Genomic DNA, 16,155 nt, shown 5'->3' with positions numbered 1-16,155 from the left:
ATCCGTGATAGATTTTCAGTCATGGTAAACCTGTAAGCCTGAGTACTGTATAAGGGGGCAACACTAGCTAAGGCAACAGGTGCAGATAATTCGTATTAATTCACTCTTAAAGGAAGAGTACTCAGGCTTACAGGTTTACCACGACTGAAAATCTATCACGAAAAAGTTCCATGTAGCTGTTATATACAGTAACGGTATGTACACTTATTATATGCTTGTATATTTCTTTGTAATGCGTACAGCTGATATATTACAAAGTGTCTATGTTTATATGATTTAGAACCACGCACAGCTGTTGAAGCCCCTTGGGGTGAAACAGGGGAATATCTAGGAACCCTCGTCTTGTTTGCCTGTGCCAGCATCTACCAGTGCCAGTGTTCAAATGATTTAATGTTGTACTCTTCTAAGGAATACATCAGATAGAAAAAGACAAGAGAAGATGAAGAAATTAGAATACGAATGTGCTACGGGACTGACAAAATAGGATTTGCATTTGTACATACTGGACTTGGTGAGTTTTACAAAGCAGACAGCACTTTCATGTTGGACCCAGCAAGTCATCCACTGCATGCTGCTGGTTGCAATGCATGCATTTTACTATGCATACGTATCCAGATTGAGAAACTGCAGTTCACCCTGGCTTCACCCTGCAGTTCACAGGTTACATATGCATGCAGTGAAACACTCACTCATCAAACATGCATATTAATTCTTACGACGAACCATTTGTAGCTCTGAAACTGTTTTTACTGGCAACAGGTCTTGAGAAACGCCACTTGAGGAATAAAAGATTTCAGGGCTTATAAATGAATTTGTGCCAAGCTGCAAGAGAGTCAAGGGTGATTTTAACTGGGGCCCTCTTTCCAATATTATCACATTTATAAAGTGTGTATATATATATATGTAGAGAAAGAGAGAAAAAACCTTCCATGGAGCTGTACAAGACACACCTCTAAGATTAAAGCGATCATGTGCATTGTGAACAGACATCCCAGAAACTAAGACACCTCTGTATTTCTTCATCTTGCAAGGGAGGAAGCTAAGTAGGATGAGGTTGGTGGAAATGAAGAAACCTGTTAGTAGCATGGAGCAAACATACATCAATGCTTTTTTTTCTCCTGCAGTGGCAAAAAGAAGTACAGTTGTACCTTGGTTCTCGAACGCCTTGCAACTCGAACGTTTTGGCTCCCGAACTCAGAAGCAGGGCTGTAGCTAGGGAGTGGTGAGGAGGGCCCGTGCCAGGGGTGCAGGCGAGGGGTGTGTGTGCAAAATTGGCTAAAAATATGTCCATAAATATGTCTAGAAATAAAAATATTGATTATTGCCTCTTAAGAAAAGGTTTTAAATAGAGGGTGAATTGAATGGGGGTGATTCACTTAACTTCCGGTAATGATGGCGGACAGCACTCTACTAATGTGAGCCCGTTGATTTTATCTTTTTATTTTCTCTTACTCCTTTTAAAGACTATTTTAATGAATATTGAGCTCAGATAAATTTAAGCACCTCACCCCACTTTATCCCACGTTTCGTATTCCTGACTCTTCTTGGAACTTTAAAACTGCATTGACTATCTTATCACATTGCGAAGAGCTTACAGGAAGGGTTGGAGGAGAGGCGGAAAGAAGAGCTAATTTGTCAGTGGCTGGGGGTGCAATCAGGACAGTTCTGCCAGGGGCACAAGATCACCTAGCTATGGCTCTGCCCGGGAGTGAGTGTTCCGGTTTGCGAACGTTTTTGGGAAGCTGAACATCCAACACGGCTTCCGTGGCTTCTGATTGACTGCAGGAAACTCCTGCAGTCAATCGGAAGCTGCGCCTTGGTTTTTGAATGTTTTCAGAAGTCGAACGGACTTCCGGAACAGATTCCATTCGTGAACCAAGGTACGACTGTACCTCAACATTGTCCTCACTGATTTTTGATAGACGTTCCCTTCTTACGAGGCACAACAGCTGCGTAACTATGACTCCCTATTCTCTACACTCCAACTGTATAATTATTAGAGCAACAGAACTCCATGAAACACAAAGGACAGTCCAGTTTCACAGGGGATTGCACTTCTGTTGAACTCTGAAGTATAAACACTAGATTTCTTCAGCAACATTCTGGACATTCTTAGCTCTGATCCTAGGCCTTGTCTTGAGATGGGAACACCATTGTCTCCTGAGTCGGTCAATATTTGACCACTAATAAAGGAGTAGCAAACAGGAACAATCCATTGTAGGCAGGAGGATTTTCTGAATTTATCATAAGCTATTGTTCACCAGCCTTTTGGAGCCACTCTCTTGCTTATCTCTTACCCAGTCTCCCATTTCTTATCCCAAAGGTGATGGCTGGGGCAAACCCATCTAGAGAAAGCCAAAAGCCTTTTCACTGCCTAAGATTTTTTCCAGGCGAAACAGGTTGTAGCTGGCCAGCCTCACTAGGAGGGGCTGCCCCATTTCCAGGAGTCACTTCAAAGAAACAAATGGGCAATTAGTGCATTTTAATCTCCCTGCAATACTCAGTTTGGTCCAGCAGGGCTATTATTACATTACGTTCCTTACGTTCATTTTAACTACTTTGGTGTTTTTCTTCCCCGTACTCATTTGGGGCTCTGATTCAGTTGTGTTTTCGGTGTTTGGTTGATTTTGCTTGGTTGATTTTGTCATTTCTGTTTTCTTTAGCGGAACAAACAAGACTGCTCAATCTTGGCAGATACATTGCCCCACGAGGCATGCCAACTGCTGCGTTGCAACTTCCTACCTCCCCTTTGAAAAACGTTTAGAAACATATCAATCATTTGGTCGTTGGCCTGTTTCCAAACACCCCTACCAACTTCTGTGGTCAAATGGAGGCCTCTCTTCTGGGGGAAAGTGTGCAAACACTTGAGATTACAAAAGGTGACTTTCACAAGCAAATTTAGCTTGTTCAGAGTAATGGCGTCATTGAACAGGTTTGCTGTTGCCATCACTGAGAGCCACTTAAAAGTGGGTGAAACCACACCTCTTGATACTGGTAGGTAAATGTAAAGGGACCCCTGACCATTAGGTCAGCCGTGACCGACTCTGGGGTTGCGGCACTCATCTCGCTTTATTGGCCGAGGGAGCCGGCGTACAGCTTCCGGGTCATGTGGCCAGCATGACTAAGCCGCTTCTGGCGAACCAGAGCAGTGCACGGAAACGCCGTTTACCTTCCCGCCGGAGTGGTACCTGTTTATCTACGTGCACTTTGACGTGCTTTTGAACTGCTAGGTTGACAGGAGCAGGGACCGAGCAACAGGAGCTCACCCTGTTGCGGAGATTCGAACCGCCGACCTTCTGATCGGCAAATCCTAGGCTCTGTGGTTTAACCCACAGCGCCACCCACGTCCCATTTTGATACTGGTAATAAACTGCTAAAAGAAAATTTGTGTGGTGCAGACTAGATAACATCACAAAAAATCAGCCACCAGAACCCATGTTTTCATAGGTTCCTGTGCATTCATGGCTCATCCTATTCATGTTACTATAATTTGTTTTAACAACTTTCAATACTGAATTCTAAGTTGCTGCTTTTGAGCCTGTTAGAATGGAACATGTTGCCTTCTAGCAGGTCACCTACTTAGTTCAATATTGCATTCTCTGACTTCCTTAAGGTCTTAGGCATAGGCCATTCAAACTACCTGATAACTTTAAAAACAAAGCAAAATCTGTAGATGCCAGGGACTGAACTGGGGACATTATTGTGCTCTTAACAATGAGCTATAACTTGTTCTCCAAATTGACTACTCCCCAGGAACCAGAATCAACACCTGACGTCCCTGGAAGAGATGCGGGAGAAATTCGGCTCCTTGTTTGGATATAATCGTACTACATCATCATGCAACAAAATAGTAGACTGAAGCTTTTCAAGACTGGATTTGTTTGTTTGTTTGTATTCCTGAGCAATGCCCTTTATGAGGCTACTGGTATATATAGCAAACACCTTTAAACTCCATAGTCAAACAAACACTATCCACACACAAAAGGAGAGGTCCTGGGAAACCCCAAAGTTTACTAAGGTACCCAAGCGGGGAGACCTTAAGTTTTGAGGACCTTTAAAAAGTTCAAAGAGGGGTGGAATGGAGTGTCCTGGAGTAGGGCATGTTTAGCTGGCTGCCACTTCACTGCCGTCTTTTATTGCAAATAACAACACAGTTCTACATATGTAAAGGAATATTTTATTGCATAAAACTGCAAGAGAAGACCATTCAGTCACAGGTGTTCTCAGATCTCAGCCTTAATCTTTAGCGGGTGTTAAAACGCAAGGATAGGAAAATGCATTCATATTGCTTTATGACCACTAGATGGCATGCATTTTATTAAAATACAAAAGCAGGAGGGAAAGACTGGAGGGACTGCGCCTCAGAGAAAGCAAACGGCAGCATTTGAAAAGGCAAATTGCAGTTGAGATACACAAACAGAAATAGATTTTTTTTTAAAATTCTACCCGATTCTAAAAAGGGATTTAAAGCATTGTGATTCAATACAAGTAAACAGAGACATCTAAAGAGGCATTTTGAAGTGAACCGGCACCCCGTTAGTGCAGCCCACCCGAATGCGCTGGGAGGTGGACCTGCCTCTGTAGTTACAGGGGGGTCTCTGGGAGCCTCCCCCAGGAATGCGGCATGCTGTGAGGTCAAAGGGTGTGTTGCTGTCATAGTAATTCTCGCTGGCGTAGGTCCCCCCGTCACCGCAGGTGGCATCTACTGCCACGGGGTCCCCATGGATGAAGGTGTTGGAAGGTTTGCAAACACCGTCGGTCATCCCCCTTCTCTGCATCATGAGGTTGCAGTAGCGCCGGGCATCCAAGTCGCTTCTGGTCTTTGGGAAGTCGATGTGCTGCCGGCGGAATTTCTCATAACGGGATTCCCTCTGGGTAAGCGCTGGCAGGACCATCAGGAATAGCAGCAGCCAGCAGGCAGTCGTCTGAGCCATGGTGTCGGCTGCAATTAGGAATGGAGAAGGGAATTATTATTTGTTTCTTTAAAAGAATTGTAAGGCAATTTGCGCACAAAACTAAATGATTTTGTGTAACTATATACAGTGGTACTTCAGGTTACAGACACTTCAGGTTACAGACTCCGCTAACCCAGAAATAATACCTCAGGTTAAGAACTTTGCTTCAGGATGAGAACAGAAATTGTGCAGCAGTGGCGCGGCGGCAGCGGGAGGCCCCATTAGCTAAAGTGGTACCTCAGGTTAAGAACAGTTTCAGGTTAAAAGTCCTTAACCCGAGGTACCACTGTACAGTAAAAGCTGAAGAGCGGCCACTGCTTTGATTGGCTAGGTTGAATATCAACACAGATCCTCCGCAGGCATTGGCTGGCCTTCTGTGATGTCATTCCTGAGTGTTCTAACCTCTGAGTGGGAAAGAGGTGCTCATGGAATGTTAACAAAATGCGGCTTCTACAAAGAAAGCGAAAGGTCGCTTGAGCAGCATGTAAGGGCCACCAATATCTGGGAAGAGAAGGAGCTGAAAGCTCTTTGCAGGAAGGAGGAAGTGTCACAGAAAGGATGGCTCAGCTCACCAAAGCCGATTGCAAAAAGCTCAGTGTAGAACATGTTAAAAAGCAGGGAGGTTGAGTTGATTCTTTAGTCTTCTGCTTTAGTCTTCTGCCAGGATAACAAATGAAAGCTGTTTATGAGGTCACAAGCTTTTTCATCTGTGTTGAACACATAGTTTAGATAGTTGGGGTTTTTCCTCATCTCCTGTCATAGCTCCAGGTAGAGAAGCAGGGGCCATAGCATAGATTGAGAGATCGATCGATCAGTGATAAACACCAGTGGAGGCTGGTGCAGCAGAGCAAATGGGAACTCACGCTCAGTGCACAGACAGCCCTCACCTCCCTAACTGTCCCCATATACATGTCATTCAAAATATAAACAACAATAAACCATAAAATAATATATTTTTTAAATGAAACAAAACCTACAGTAAGATGGAAAATAATGATTATTTTTTATACTTCTGATTGGCCCAAGAGGCTCAGTGGTTTAGACGACAGCACCACCCGCGTCTTCATGCAGACTGTAGGCACCCTATATATAGAAATGAGCAAACCAGTGATATTTTAGGGAGCAGGCTAGCAGGCGGGGCCCATGACTTACATCATAGGAGCCTACACAACACAAAACACTGTTGCTGTATGTAGGTTTTATTTTATTTGTTTTTTATCTTATATTTTGGAAATGTACATCCAGTTGTTTTTTCCTTTAATTTTTTGGGCCCCCCCCCAAGAGAGTGGGGCTGTAAGCTATAGCTTGTTTAGCGTATATGTAAATCTGGCACTGTTCACATGCAGCGGAAGTCCCTAACTTACTGAGGGTTTGAGGCCCATCGGCTGCCCTCACCTGGTTTAGCTTGCCAGTCAAAACTGTTCTGGGGTGTGGCTGCTGTCACATGCTGACAGCTTCTGGGAGCCACAGGTGAGAGCTGAGTGCAGGGTGGGGACCAAAGGCAGGGGGAGAAGAAGGAGCATGACACGTCCCTCACCACAGATACTACCCCCTCCCCTAACACCCCATACACTCCAGAACATTTAATTATAGCAACTCATTTGAATGCTTGGGCCCTAATCCCCTCACTTTTTTCAGCAGATCCTACCTGCCTTGCAGAGCAAAATGGTCCCCTTCTGAGCTGTGTTTTTCCCTTCTCGAGATCTTGTTTTACCGAGATGGCGGAACAGATCAAGTTCCCAGAAAACCCTTTTTTTTTTTTTAATGGCATATTTTGCAATCCTCTGGACTGTGTGGAAAAGTGGGAGGCTCCATTGCAAAGCTGTTTGAGGCAAAGTGACTGGTTCTAAACCACTCGTTGCTTATTAACAAATGGATCTGGTTCAATTTTTTTTTTAAATCAACATCATCTCGCCCTTGAAAAGTGTGTCAGGGCCTCAGTGTTGACAAAGTGTTGAAGGCAGCCCTGTTTAGGGAAGCTTTTAATGTTTGATGTATCACAGTATTTTAATATTCTTTTGGAAGCTGCCCAGAGTGGCTGGGGAAACCCAGCCAGATGGGCGGGGTATAATAAATAAATTATTATTATTATTATTATTATTATTATTATTATTATTATTAAGCCAGGACAAGGCTGAAAACCGCACCCTGCTGATCAAGGGCGGCAGGAGGGGGGAGAGACATTTGTTCCATGTTTCTAAGGAAAGAAAAGATGCAGAGCATCTGGAACTGATAATATTTGGAAAGGAAAACATCACTAGCCACTTTCTTCTGTTACACGTCAACCAAGTGAAGGAGGACCCAGGGAGGAGTAAATAACTGCTGCTGAGAAAATTAGACTGAAGAAGACGACTGCACTTTGGAGCTAAAGAAGAGCAGTTCAGATCAGCCTCCTCTCCCTCTGAAAGGGAAATGTCACAGATCTTGTCCGTCTTCCCTCGCTGCAACCTGAATCTTGTGGCATGGGCCTGTGCTATTGATAGTCTTGCATTCTCTGCCTTATACTGAGTGAGGCCATCGGTTCTCCAGGATTTCAGGCACAGGACATTCCCCGTCCTACCTTGAGATTTTAGGGACTGAACATAGGATTTTCTGTTTGCAAAGCAGAGCCACTGCCAGTCAGTGTAGACTGAGCTAGGTGGGCCAGTGACCTGACTCAGTATAAAACACCTTCCGTTGTTCCTTTGGCCTGATCTAGTTGGGCACTTAAGTTATCTTAAGTGAAGAATGTGCAAGGGCGACCAGTGACATCAATATGAGCATGTGCACTCAGGGCCGGATTTAGGTTTGATGAGGCCCTAAGCTACTGAAGGTAATGGGGCCCCTTATAGGTCCAGCTGTCCTTTGTCAACAACAAATTGTTTCTGGTTTTTTTGTGTTGAATATATGCTATATGGTAATTTATGGACCTAGTAGGTATCTTAAGCCATTTGCACACAACAAATAGGAGCCTACACAACACAAAACACTCTTGCTGTATGTAGGTTTTATTTTATTTGGTTTTATCTTATATTTTGGAAATGTACATCCAGTTTTTTTCCCTTTAATTTTTTTGGGGGCCCCAAAAGAGTGGGGCCCTAAGCTATAGCTTGTTTAGCTTATACGTAAATCCGGCACTGTGTGCACTAATGAACTCTGCTCAATGGTTCACTGTCACTGGTCCTCCTTGCAAATTATCTTCAACTCTCTGGGGAAGGAAAGAGAGAGAGAGAGAGAGAGAGAGAGAGAAAGACCTTTCTTTGTTCAAAACAAACCTTCTCTGTAACTTTCACATGCTGCTGTGAATTATTAACTTACTTATAGCTTTAGTAATTTATTAACTTGCTGTAAAAGTTGAAGTTATTCACATACACATTTTTCATTCCTCTATAATGGTGTGTGTGTGCTCCATGAGGCAATACCCGAAGGACCTCCTCTTTCCATATCAACCCACCTGGACCCTGAGATCACCTCCTGAGGCCCTCCTTCGTGTGCCTCCTCCTCAAGAGGTCAAGAGAGTGGCAACATGAGAACGGGCCTTCTCTGCAGTGGCTCCCCATCTGTGGAACACTCTCCCCAGGAAGGTTCTCCTCGCGCCTTCATTATACACCTTTAGGCGCCAGACGAAAACATTCCTTTTTAACCAGGCCTTTGGCTGACCTGAGGGACGCGGGTGGCACTGTGGTCTAAACCACTGAGCGGTTCGAATTCCCGCGATGGGGTGAGCTCCCGTTTCTCGGTCACAGCTCCTGCCAACCTAGCAGTTCAAAAGCACGCCAAAAAGTGCAAGTAGATAAATAAGTGGATAAATAAGTACTGGCCACATGACCCAAAAAAACTGTCTGCGGACAACCGTCGGCTCCCTTGTCCAGGAAGATGAGCACCGCAATTCCAGAGTCGTTTGTGACTGGACTTAACTGTCAGGGGTCCTTTACCTTTACCTTGGCTGACCTGATCAACACCCTATACCCTTTAAAATGTGGCTCTTTTGGGGTGGGGGCGTTATTGTTTTGATTTTATATATTGCAATCCTTTTTGTGAACCACCCTGAGACCTCTGGGCATAGGGCGGCATATAAATTCAATAAATGAAATGAAATGGCTTGTTAGAAGGGGGTCCAGGAGGGCAAAATAGCTGGTGGGTAAAGGTTCAGTATCTCCTCTTCCCCGCTTCTTCCACTTCAAAAACACTGTCTCAAAAAATGGTCTGGGGGATACCTCCTGCAGAGACACATCTGACCTTTGGGTTGATGCTCTATTGCTAACAATACCACCTGAAGATTTATCTTTCTCTCCGTTTCCAACAGATTTCCAAGCTGACTTGGAAGCTAGATTCCCATGTGGGTCTGAATATCCCCAGACACTTTCAAGGGGAACATTTGTCTTCCAAAGAAGGGAGTTTATATTCTCCATTATATTTACTCCCAACCTCAAAGCACCCACAGAGCCAAACGGCAAGATGACTATTTATTAGGCATCCTGTGGAATGTGCTCAGAAGCAGCCCTGGGGCTGTGGTGCCTGATCACATGATGACAACCGGCTGTGTCTATAAACATGAACTCTGCACACTGGGACAGAACTGAGTGGGGAACCAGAGTTGCGAAAGTGTTGGGGGAAGCATTCCAAGCTGCCAGACATTAATGCTGACTTTTATATATATATATATATATATATATATTATATATACTTTCTGTTTTAACTGCTTTTTTTAAAAAAAACACACACACCAAAACCAAAACGTTTTTAGACTTTAAATGCTTGTAACCTTCCCTCCTTATGCTGGTCTATGACCGTAATAAAGATTTGATTTGATTTGGTTGCAGCCTACCACCCATGTGGGCAGAAACACGAAAGAAAATCTCAGACAGTGCAGTACTGCATTCCACATTCCCTCCCTTGGATGCAATAAGAAAAAGAAAAAGAAATGAAATTAAACACACATCAAATGCTATGCAACTTTAATAGTGACAGACATTGCTGGTTTAACAGAATCAAAGCAGGCTTCTTTGCCACTATGGTTTAAGGGTGTTTTCTTTGTTTGTTTTTTAATTGTAGTAAAGCAGAGCTGGACAGAATGGCAGCAAAGGGGGGGTTTTCAGTGGAGTTTCAAGGGATGGCATAATTGTTAAAAAGCTGAATATTTGGGATCTGGGCGTTGGAAATCTTACACTGTGACAATGATACTTTCGTCAAAGTGCACAGGCTCATTATTCTCATTACAGGCAATGACGATGTATCTGGATGACTTGTTATCAGAGTACTTGCAAGGTGGGCGAGTTGAGCCGCCTTTGTGCTTGCAGGTGGTGACAGTGAAGGGGCGGAGAGCGATCCTCAGCCCGTTTCCATAATCCTTCCCTCCAGTATCAGTGCACACAGATTTGATGTTATTCTTGGTGCCGTGGATGAAGGTGTTCACTTCCTTGCATGGTCTATCCAGTCCGCGTCTTTTCATCATGACGTCACAATACTGCTTTCCAACATTGCTCTTGGGATTATCGTAGTGCTGCCTTAGGAACTTCTCATAGGGGGTTTCACAATAGGCTCCCAGTGCCAGAACAGACACCAGAAAGGTGAGGAGCACAAGGCCAGATCCCTTGAAAGGCATCATCGTGGGCCACCGCTGCCTGAAAGAGATACCTGGGGGAAAAGTAAAGTGGGTGTGTAAATGCTTTCTTTCTGTTTGCCACCTGAGGGTGCTTTGTGAAACAGCTTGGAGTTCAAATGAATGCTGTACTGTATATCCTTGCAAATTCTTATCTGCAAATGTTGTGGTGGATGTTATCTAGTCATGATCACATAACCATGTGAATATTGATACAAACCAGTCACATTGCAGCTTATGCATCTTATAGCAGAAGTTTAAGACACAATTTAAATATTTTTAAAAACCACTCTAAGTAGAATAATGAAGCATAACCACCCACCCTACCCACTCGCCACTCCCAGTCTTCCCCTCCTCCTCTTCTTCTTCCTAATTGTTTAAACCAATTCATAAACCAATAATTTATGCATTCACCACTAATAATGAAACACATGTTGTAGATATGTTTCAACAATTATTATGCTATTTTTGCGATATACAAATGACATGAGAAAACTTGGTATACTTATTTGTATAACATCATTCTTGTTTGTAAAACCCAATAAAAAAACCCAGTATAAAAGAAGAAGCTTGGACCATTGTTGAGGGTCAGGGAGAAGGAGGCAAACAAGATAGGATATTTGTACAAGCTCAGTTAAGTTTGCGTGGCAAGTCCCCTCCCCCATGTGAAATAAAGACACGGGACACATTATTTAAGGTTAATGGGCATAGAAAGGCCACAACTTTATTGATTACAGAATTGAAAGGTATTGGCCTTAGGCATTGGCTCCTATCGACTACCTGGCATGGAGACCGGTAAGGGTTATCCACAAGCCGTGGGGGGTCCTGTTGAAGTACGCCAACTAGGATCCCCACGGGTGTCACCGCTCGGGGGCGTGCCGGAGGCCGTTACCTCCCTAGGTTTCGGACAAGGCAACGCCCCCCGGAGTCCTCTACCGGACAACCCCTTTTCATTGGGGGAAGGTGATGGCGCTTCTTTCCCCCCTCATTTGCATAACAATTACCCCTGCCAATGCCTAACCGCCAATACCGAGGAAGTTGTGACATTTGCTACGAGGTAGGCGAAAAAACCAAAAGGCTGGAAGTGCGCCAAGTTGGAAAAATTCCTACCAGGCCCCTTGCGGTGACCAACCGGAGTCCATAGCAAGGTCATACCTAGCTAAGCCTAAAGGGTGGGCGGGATGGGAAAACCGGTCAGCTGGAACGGGACAAAGAGGGCGGTCCCCGGTCGCGCCTGGCCTTAAATGGGCTAGGCCACGCCTCCCCGGCCCCGCTGATTGGCGGGCCGGGTTGCAGGCACGCCCGGGGATTCCCCTGTTCTCGCGGGGGCAAAGGCCAGCCCCCGCGAGTGGAGTGTGGGAGGGGTTAGCCCGCAACCCCCTCTCCTCTCCAGCTCGGAAATGTCTTTCTGGCTGAAGTGAGATCTGAGCAAAGGACTCACTGATATGAATCTGAGCTCCAGGCCAGCACTGAGAGACCAGGGTTCAAATCCTCACTCAGCCATGAAGCTCATTGGGAAACCCTGGGTCAGTCTCAGTCTCTGCCTCACAGGATTGATGAGAGGATTGACTGAAGGAGGAGAACGACGGATGATGCCTTGAGCTCCTTGGTGGAAAGGTGGGGTATCAATCAAGCAATCAAGCAATCAATCAATCAATCAATCTCCCTTTTGTATAAACTCCCTTAAAATCCTTCTGAAAGTCTTCACCAAGTGCCATCAGTAGCTCAACAAGAGAACGAGATAGAAGATTTATTTCTTAACCTTTAGGTTAAAGTGCTGTACACCTGGGAACATCATGAGCTTTAAGTAGCTGGGTTGGTGTTGCAGCGTCGGTAGATTTAAACAATTGTTCCAATTGTTGCTATATTTTGCTTGCTATAAGCTTTTCGCATAGCCTTTTACATAAATACATCTTAAGCCCCCCCCCTTTTCTAGTAGGATTTAGTAAGAGCTAAATTGGAGTCACTTTTGCATGTTGCGATTTGTGCACACAACAGCTCCCTCATCTTGTGGTTTAACGTTGTATGTTCACCCCTCTTAAAAATATATATTTCCCTAATAATAACTGCATGCTTTATATTCTGCTTTAAAGGGAAGTCTTCTTTCTACACATAACTGTTAGTCTCTTTCTGCATAAAACTGCTCCATTTTGGGGAAGTTTTGCTCCTCTTTTTTCTTGCTTTTTAAGAAGTCTTGCTCATAGGTTTTTCCCTGCCTTTGCACACACTGTTACGAACCTGCTCTTCACGCCTAGCTGACCACATCCACAGAACTTGATTGTTACATTGTCTCATGCTATGATCAATCATTAAGTAACAGACATCCCAAGCTCATGGAAAACAAACTGTACTTGCTCTCCATGCCTAGCTGACCATATCTACAGAACCTGATTGTTATATTGTTTGTGCCAATTAATCCCTAGTTACAATTCAATTAGGAGGCTTCATGCCTGTCTAGTTCTGGCTCCGATTCTCAGCCTTCTCTCCATCAATGATAAATGATCACATGTAATCCCCACCTTTCAGATGTAATTCCCGCCTTAGTACTTATGTTAACCAATTACAAGTTTCTGTGTGTATGTATCAACCAATCAACCACAGGCCCACCTGGGGCAATGCTTGCAATATTCAATAAAATAGGCTCTCAGGGCCCGCCCTGACAGACGCCTCATGTTACACCTGCCTCTCTCGTCTCCCATGATTTTTCATTCCTACATCTGGTGACCCACGACGTGCCAGATCCCTTGCGCAGCCGAGCAGTCAGCCAGCCTCATACTTCACTCGACTGGAGAAGTCTTAGCCGGCTACACCGTGAGTATGGGGGGGGGGGAGCTTACAAAGTCCCAGAAAGTGCATGCTACTGAACTGCTTCATTTAGTCAGACAGAGAGGTGCAGGTGCTCATGTTTCTTTAAAGGAAATTGAACGTTTGTTATGTGAGATTGCATTCCAATGCCCCTGGTACCCTGAGGCAGGCTCCTTGGGGGTAGAGACCTGGCAAAAGATTGGAAAAACTTTTTTTGCAGAACCCAGGGCTCCTATCCACTGTCTGCTAACTTGGCAGAAATGCGCAGTTGCCGTGGCAAACTTAGGGCCCCTGGCCTCTCAGGCGTCTCCCACGGCTCCTGCACTTCTAACTATTGCAGACAATCCCCCTCCTTACCCCAAGCTTTTGCCTCCTGCACAATCCTGCCAATCCCTCCCTCCTTTGCCTGCTTCCACCCAACCCATTCCCCCTCCCCCCCCTCCTGCATCTGCTCATACAGGAGCTATGCCTCAGCCCACCCCATCCCCCCTTCCCTCCCTCCTGTGTTTCCAACATCCACTTCCCCCCTCTTTCTTCCCCCTCTCTTTCTTCCCTCCCTCCTTCCACCCCTCCCTTGCCTGCCTCAGCTCCTGCCTGTTTCACAGGAGCTGTTCGTGTTGCACTTTCTCAAGCCAGGCAAAAAGGTATCCTTTCCTTAGAGGAAGAATCTGAGTGGGCTGGTGAAATGCCATCAGCTTTCCCTGTCTCCAGCTCAACCCCATCAGCTTTCCCTGTCTCCAGCTCAACCCCATCAGCTTTCCCTGTCTCCAGCTCAACCCCATCAGCTTTCCCTGTCTCCAGCTCAACCCCATCTGCTTTCCCCATTTCTTATGCAAACCCAGGCACAGCACAACAACAGGTGCTATATGAAACCCTTCCTTATTCTGTAATGCAAGAATTAAGAAGGGCCATTGTGGATTCCAGTTTAAAATCCACTTATGTGACAGGAATGCAGGAGGGAATAGCAACTGCTTCAACTGCAATCGCCCAGGTCATTTTGCTAAACAATGCAGAGCCCCTGGCGGGGGTCCAAACAGGAATGGTGATGCCAATAAGGCTAAACCTTCCAAGAAATGCCCAAAGTGCGGTAAAGGCTATCATTGGGCAAATCAGTGCAGGAGTTCGGGAAACTCCTTAGGGGCCCCACTCCCGGGCCAGGACAAATAGGGAGCCCCCCCCCCGCGCCGTTAGTCCCCACTATTAAAACCATCTCAAAGGATACACGCTCTGATTTTACCATCGACTTAATTAATCAAAAAACCAAAGACACTGTTTTACCCGGTGAAATTGTGCTTATGACCACCCAATTACCTCCTAAAGTCGCAGGCTTAATTTTACCCAAATTTTCTGTGGCCAAAGAAGGAATCTAGGTTATTCCTGGTGTTCTGGATCCTTTATCCCACTCTTGATATCGCCGCTCTGTGAAATTGACTAACGATTGTGATGCTTTTGTCTCCTTTTTCAGTAGGTCTGAATATATCTCTTTAGTTGTTTCTCTCCTAGGAGTCCCTGGATTGGCTGTACGGAATCATATGAACGTTAATTCTTTAGCTTGTTCTGCAGAAAAAGCCCTGAATTTTACTTCGGAAGCTCTTCACCTTTTGAATAAAGAACAGAGTGGACTACATAATGGACTTTTACAAAATTGCGCTATAGATTATTTGCTGATGCTTCATCATTACGGCTGTGAACAAGTGGACAACATGTGCTGTTTTAATATTACTGATAATTCCAAAGCCATCCAAAAGCAGATCTCTCATTTGCAAAATCTTACACATTACATTAAACAAGACGTTGGTTTTTCTGGCCTCTGGGATTCTTTCACCCAGTGGCTTACTGCTTGGCTACCTAATCTTACTTGGCTTCGTAATCTCTTTCAATATGCCCTTGTCATTATATGCATCTTAATTTTGTTATGTTGCTTCCTTCAATGCGTTCCTGGCCTCATAAGCCTTTTCTCTCGGCTTCTCTCTCCCCCTCAACCACCTAATAAACTTCTCGCCGCCTACTTTGCGAAATGGCAACACCAACAGTAAACCTAAGGTGAGATGTGGACGGGCTTATTTTGGGCATGCGTTGGCAAACCACGTATCCCGAAGTATTCTTGTCCCATCGACCCTGGCGAACTTATTTTGGGCATTTGTTGGCACACCACTAATCCTGAAATATTTTTGCCTTATCTACCCAGAATGCCTCGCAAACAAGAAAAGAAAGGGGGAGATAAAGGGAAGTCTTCTTTCTACACATAACTGTTAGTCTCTTTCTGCATAAAACTGCTCCATTTTGGGGAAGTTTTGCTCCTCTTTTTTCTTGCTTTTTAAGAAGTCTTGCTCATAGGTTTTTCCCTGCCTTTGCACACACTGTTACGAACCTGCTCTTCACGCCTAGCTGACCACATCCACAGAACTTGATTGTTACATTGTCTCATGCTATGATCAATCATTAAGTAACAGACATCCCAAGCTCATGGAAAACAAACTGTACTTGCTCTCCATGCCTAGCTGACCATATCTACAGAACCTGATTGTTATATTGTTTGTGCCAATTAATCCCTAGTTACAATTCAATTAGGAGGCTTCATGCCTGTCTAGTTCTGGCTCCGATTCTCAGCCTTCTCTCCATCAATGATAAATGATCACATGTAATCCCCACCTTTCAGATGTAATTCCCGCCTTAGTACTTATGTTAACCAATTACAAGTTTCTGTGTGTATGTATCAACCAATCAACCACAGGCCCACCTGGGGCAATGCTTGCAATATTCAATAAAATAGGCTCTCAGGGCCCGCCCTGACAGACGCCTCATGTTACACCT

The 16,155-nt window shown here is 44.8% G+C and overlaps 2 protein-coding genes and 1 long non-coding RNA gene across 5 annotated transcripts in view; 1 reads left to right on the top strand and 2 right to left on the bottom strand.

Moving 5' to 3' along the window:
* Nucleotides 1–2,926: 2,926 nt before the first annotated feature.
* LOC310691218 lies at nt 2,927–4,433 on the top strand. Its single transcript, XR_014518394.1, has 2 exons — nt 2,927–2,994; nt 3,754–4,433. It is a non-coding gene; the product is annotated as an uncharacterized lncRNA (long non-coding RNA).
* LOC310691180 (ribonuclease-like) lies at nt 4,155–6,741 on the bottom strand. Its single transcript, XM_083470837.1, is given in 3 exon segments — nt 4,155–4,942; nt 6,604–6,703; nt 6,706–6,741. Coding segments are annotated over 3 exon segments (561 nt in total). The 5' UTR covers nt 6,727–6,741; the 3' UTR covers nt 4,155–4,502.
* A 2,877-nt stretch (nt 6,742–9,618) lies between these two features.
* Nucleotides 9,619–16,155, bottom strand: part of LOC310691183 (angiogenin-2-like) — a 162,696-nt gene continuing 156,159 nt past the window's right edge. For 2 of the 3 annotated variants that reach the window (XM_083470841.1, XM_083470840.1), the window contains exon 2: nt 9,619–10,571. In XM_083470841.1, coding sequence (XP_083326967.1) covers nt 10,099–10,542 — 444 coding nt within the window. In that variant the 5' untranslated portion in view covers nt 10,543–10,571 and the 3' untranslated portion in view covers nt 9,619–10,098. Of the gene's footprint in view, nt 10,572–12,503; nt 12,561–16,155 lie in introns of those variants that run through there. The other variant, XM_083470839.1, reaches the window with a different exon arrangement.

The sequence above is a fragment of the Podarcis liolepis genome, assembly GCF_965112155.1.
Source record: "Podarcis liolepis genome assembly, chromosome: 13".
NCBI lineage: Eukaryota > Metazoa > Chordata > Lepidosauria > Squamata > Lacertidae > Podarcis > Podarcis liolepis.
This window is presented reverse-complemented; position numbering and strand designations above follow the sequence as displayed.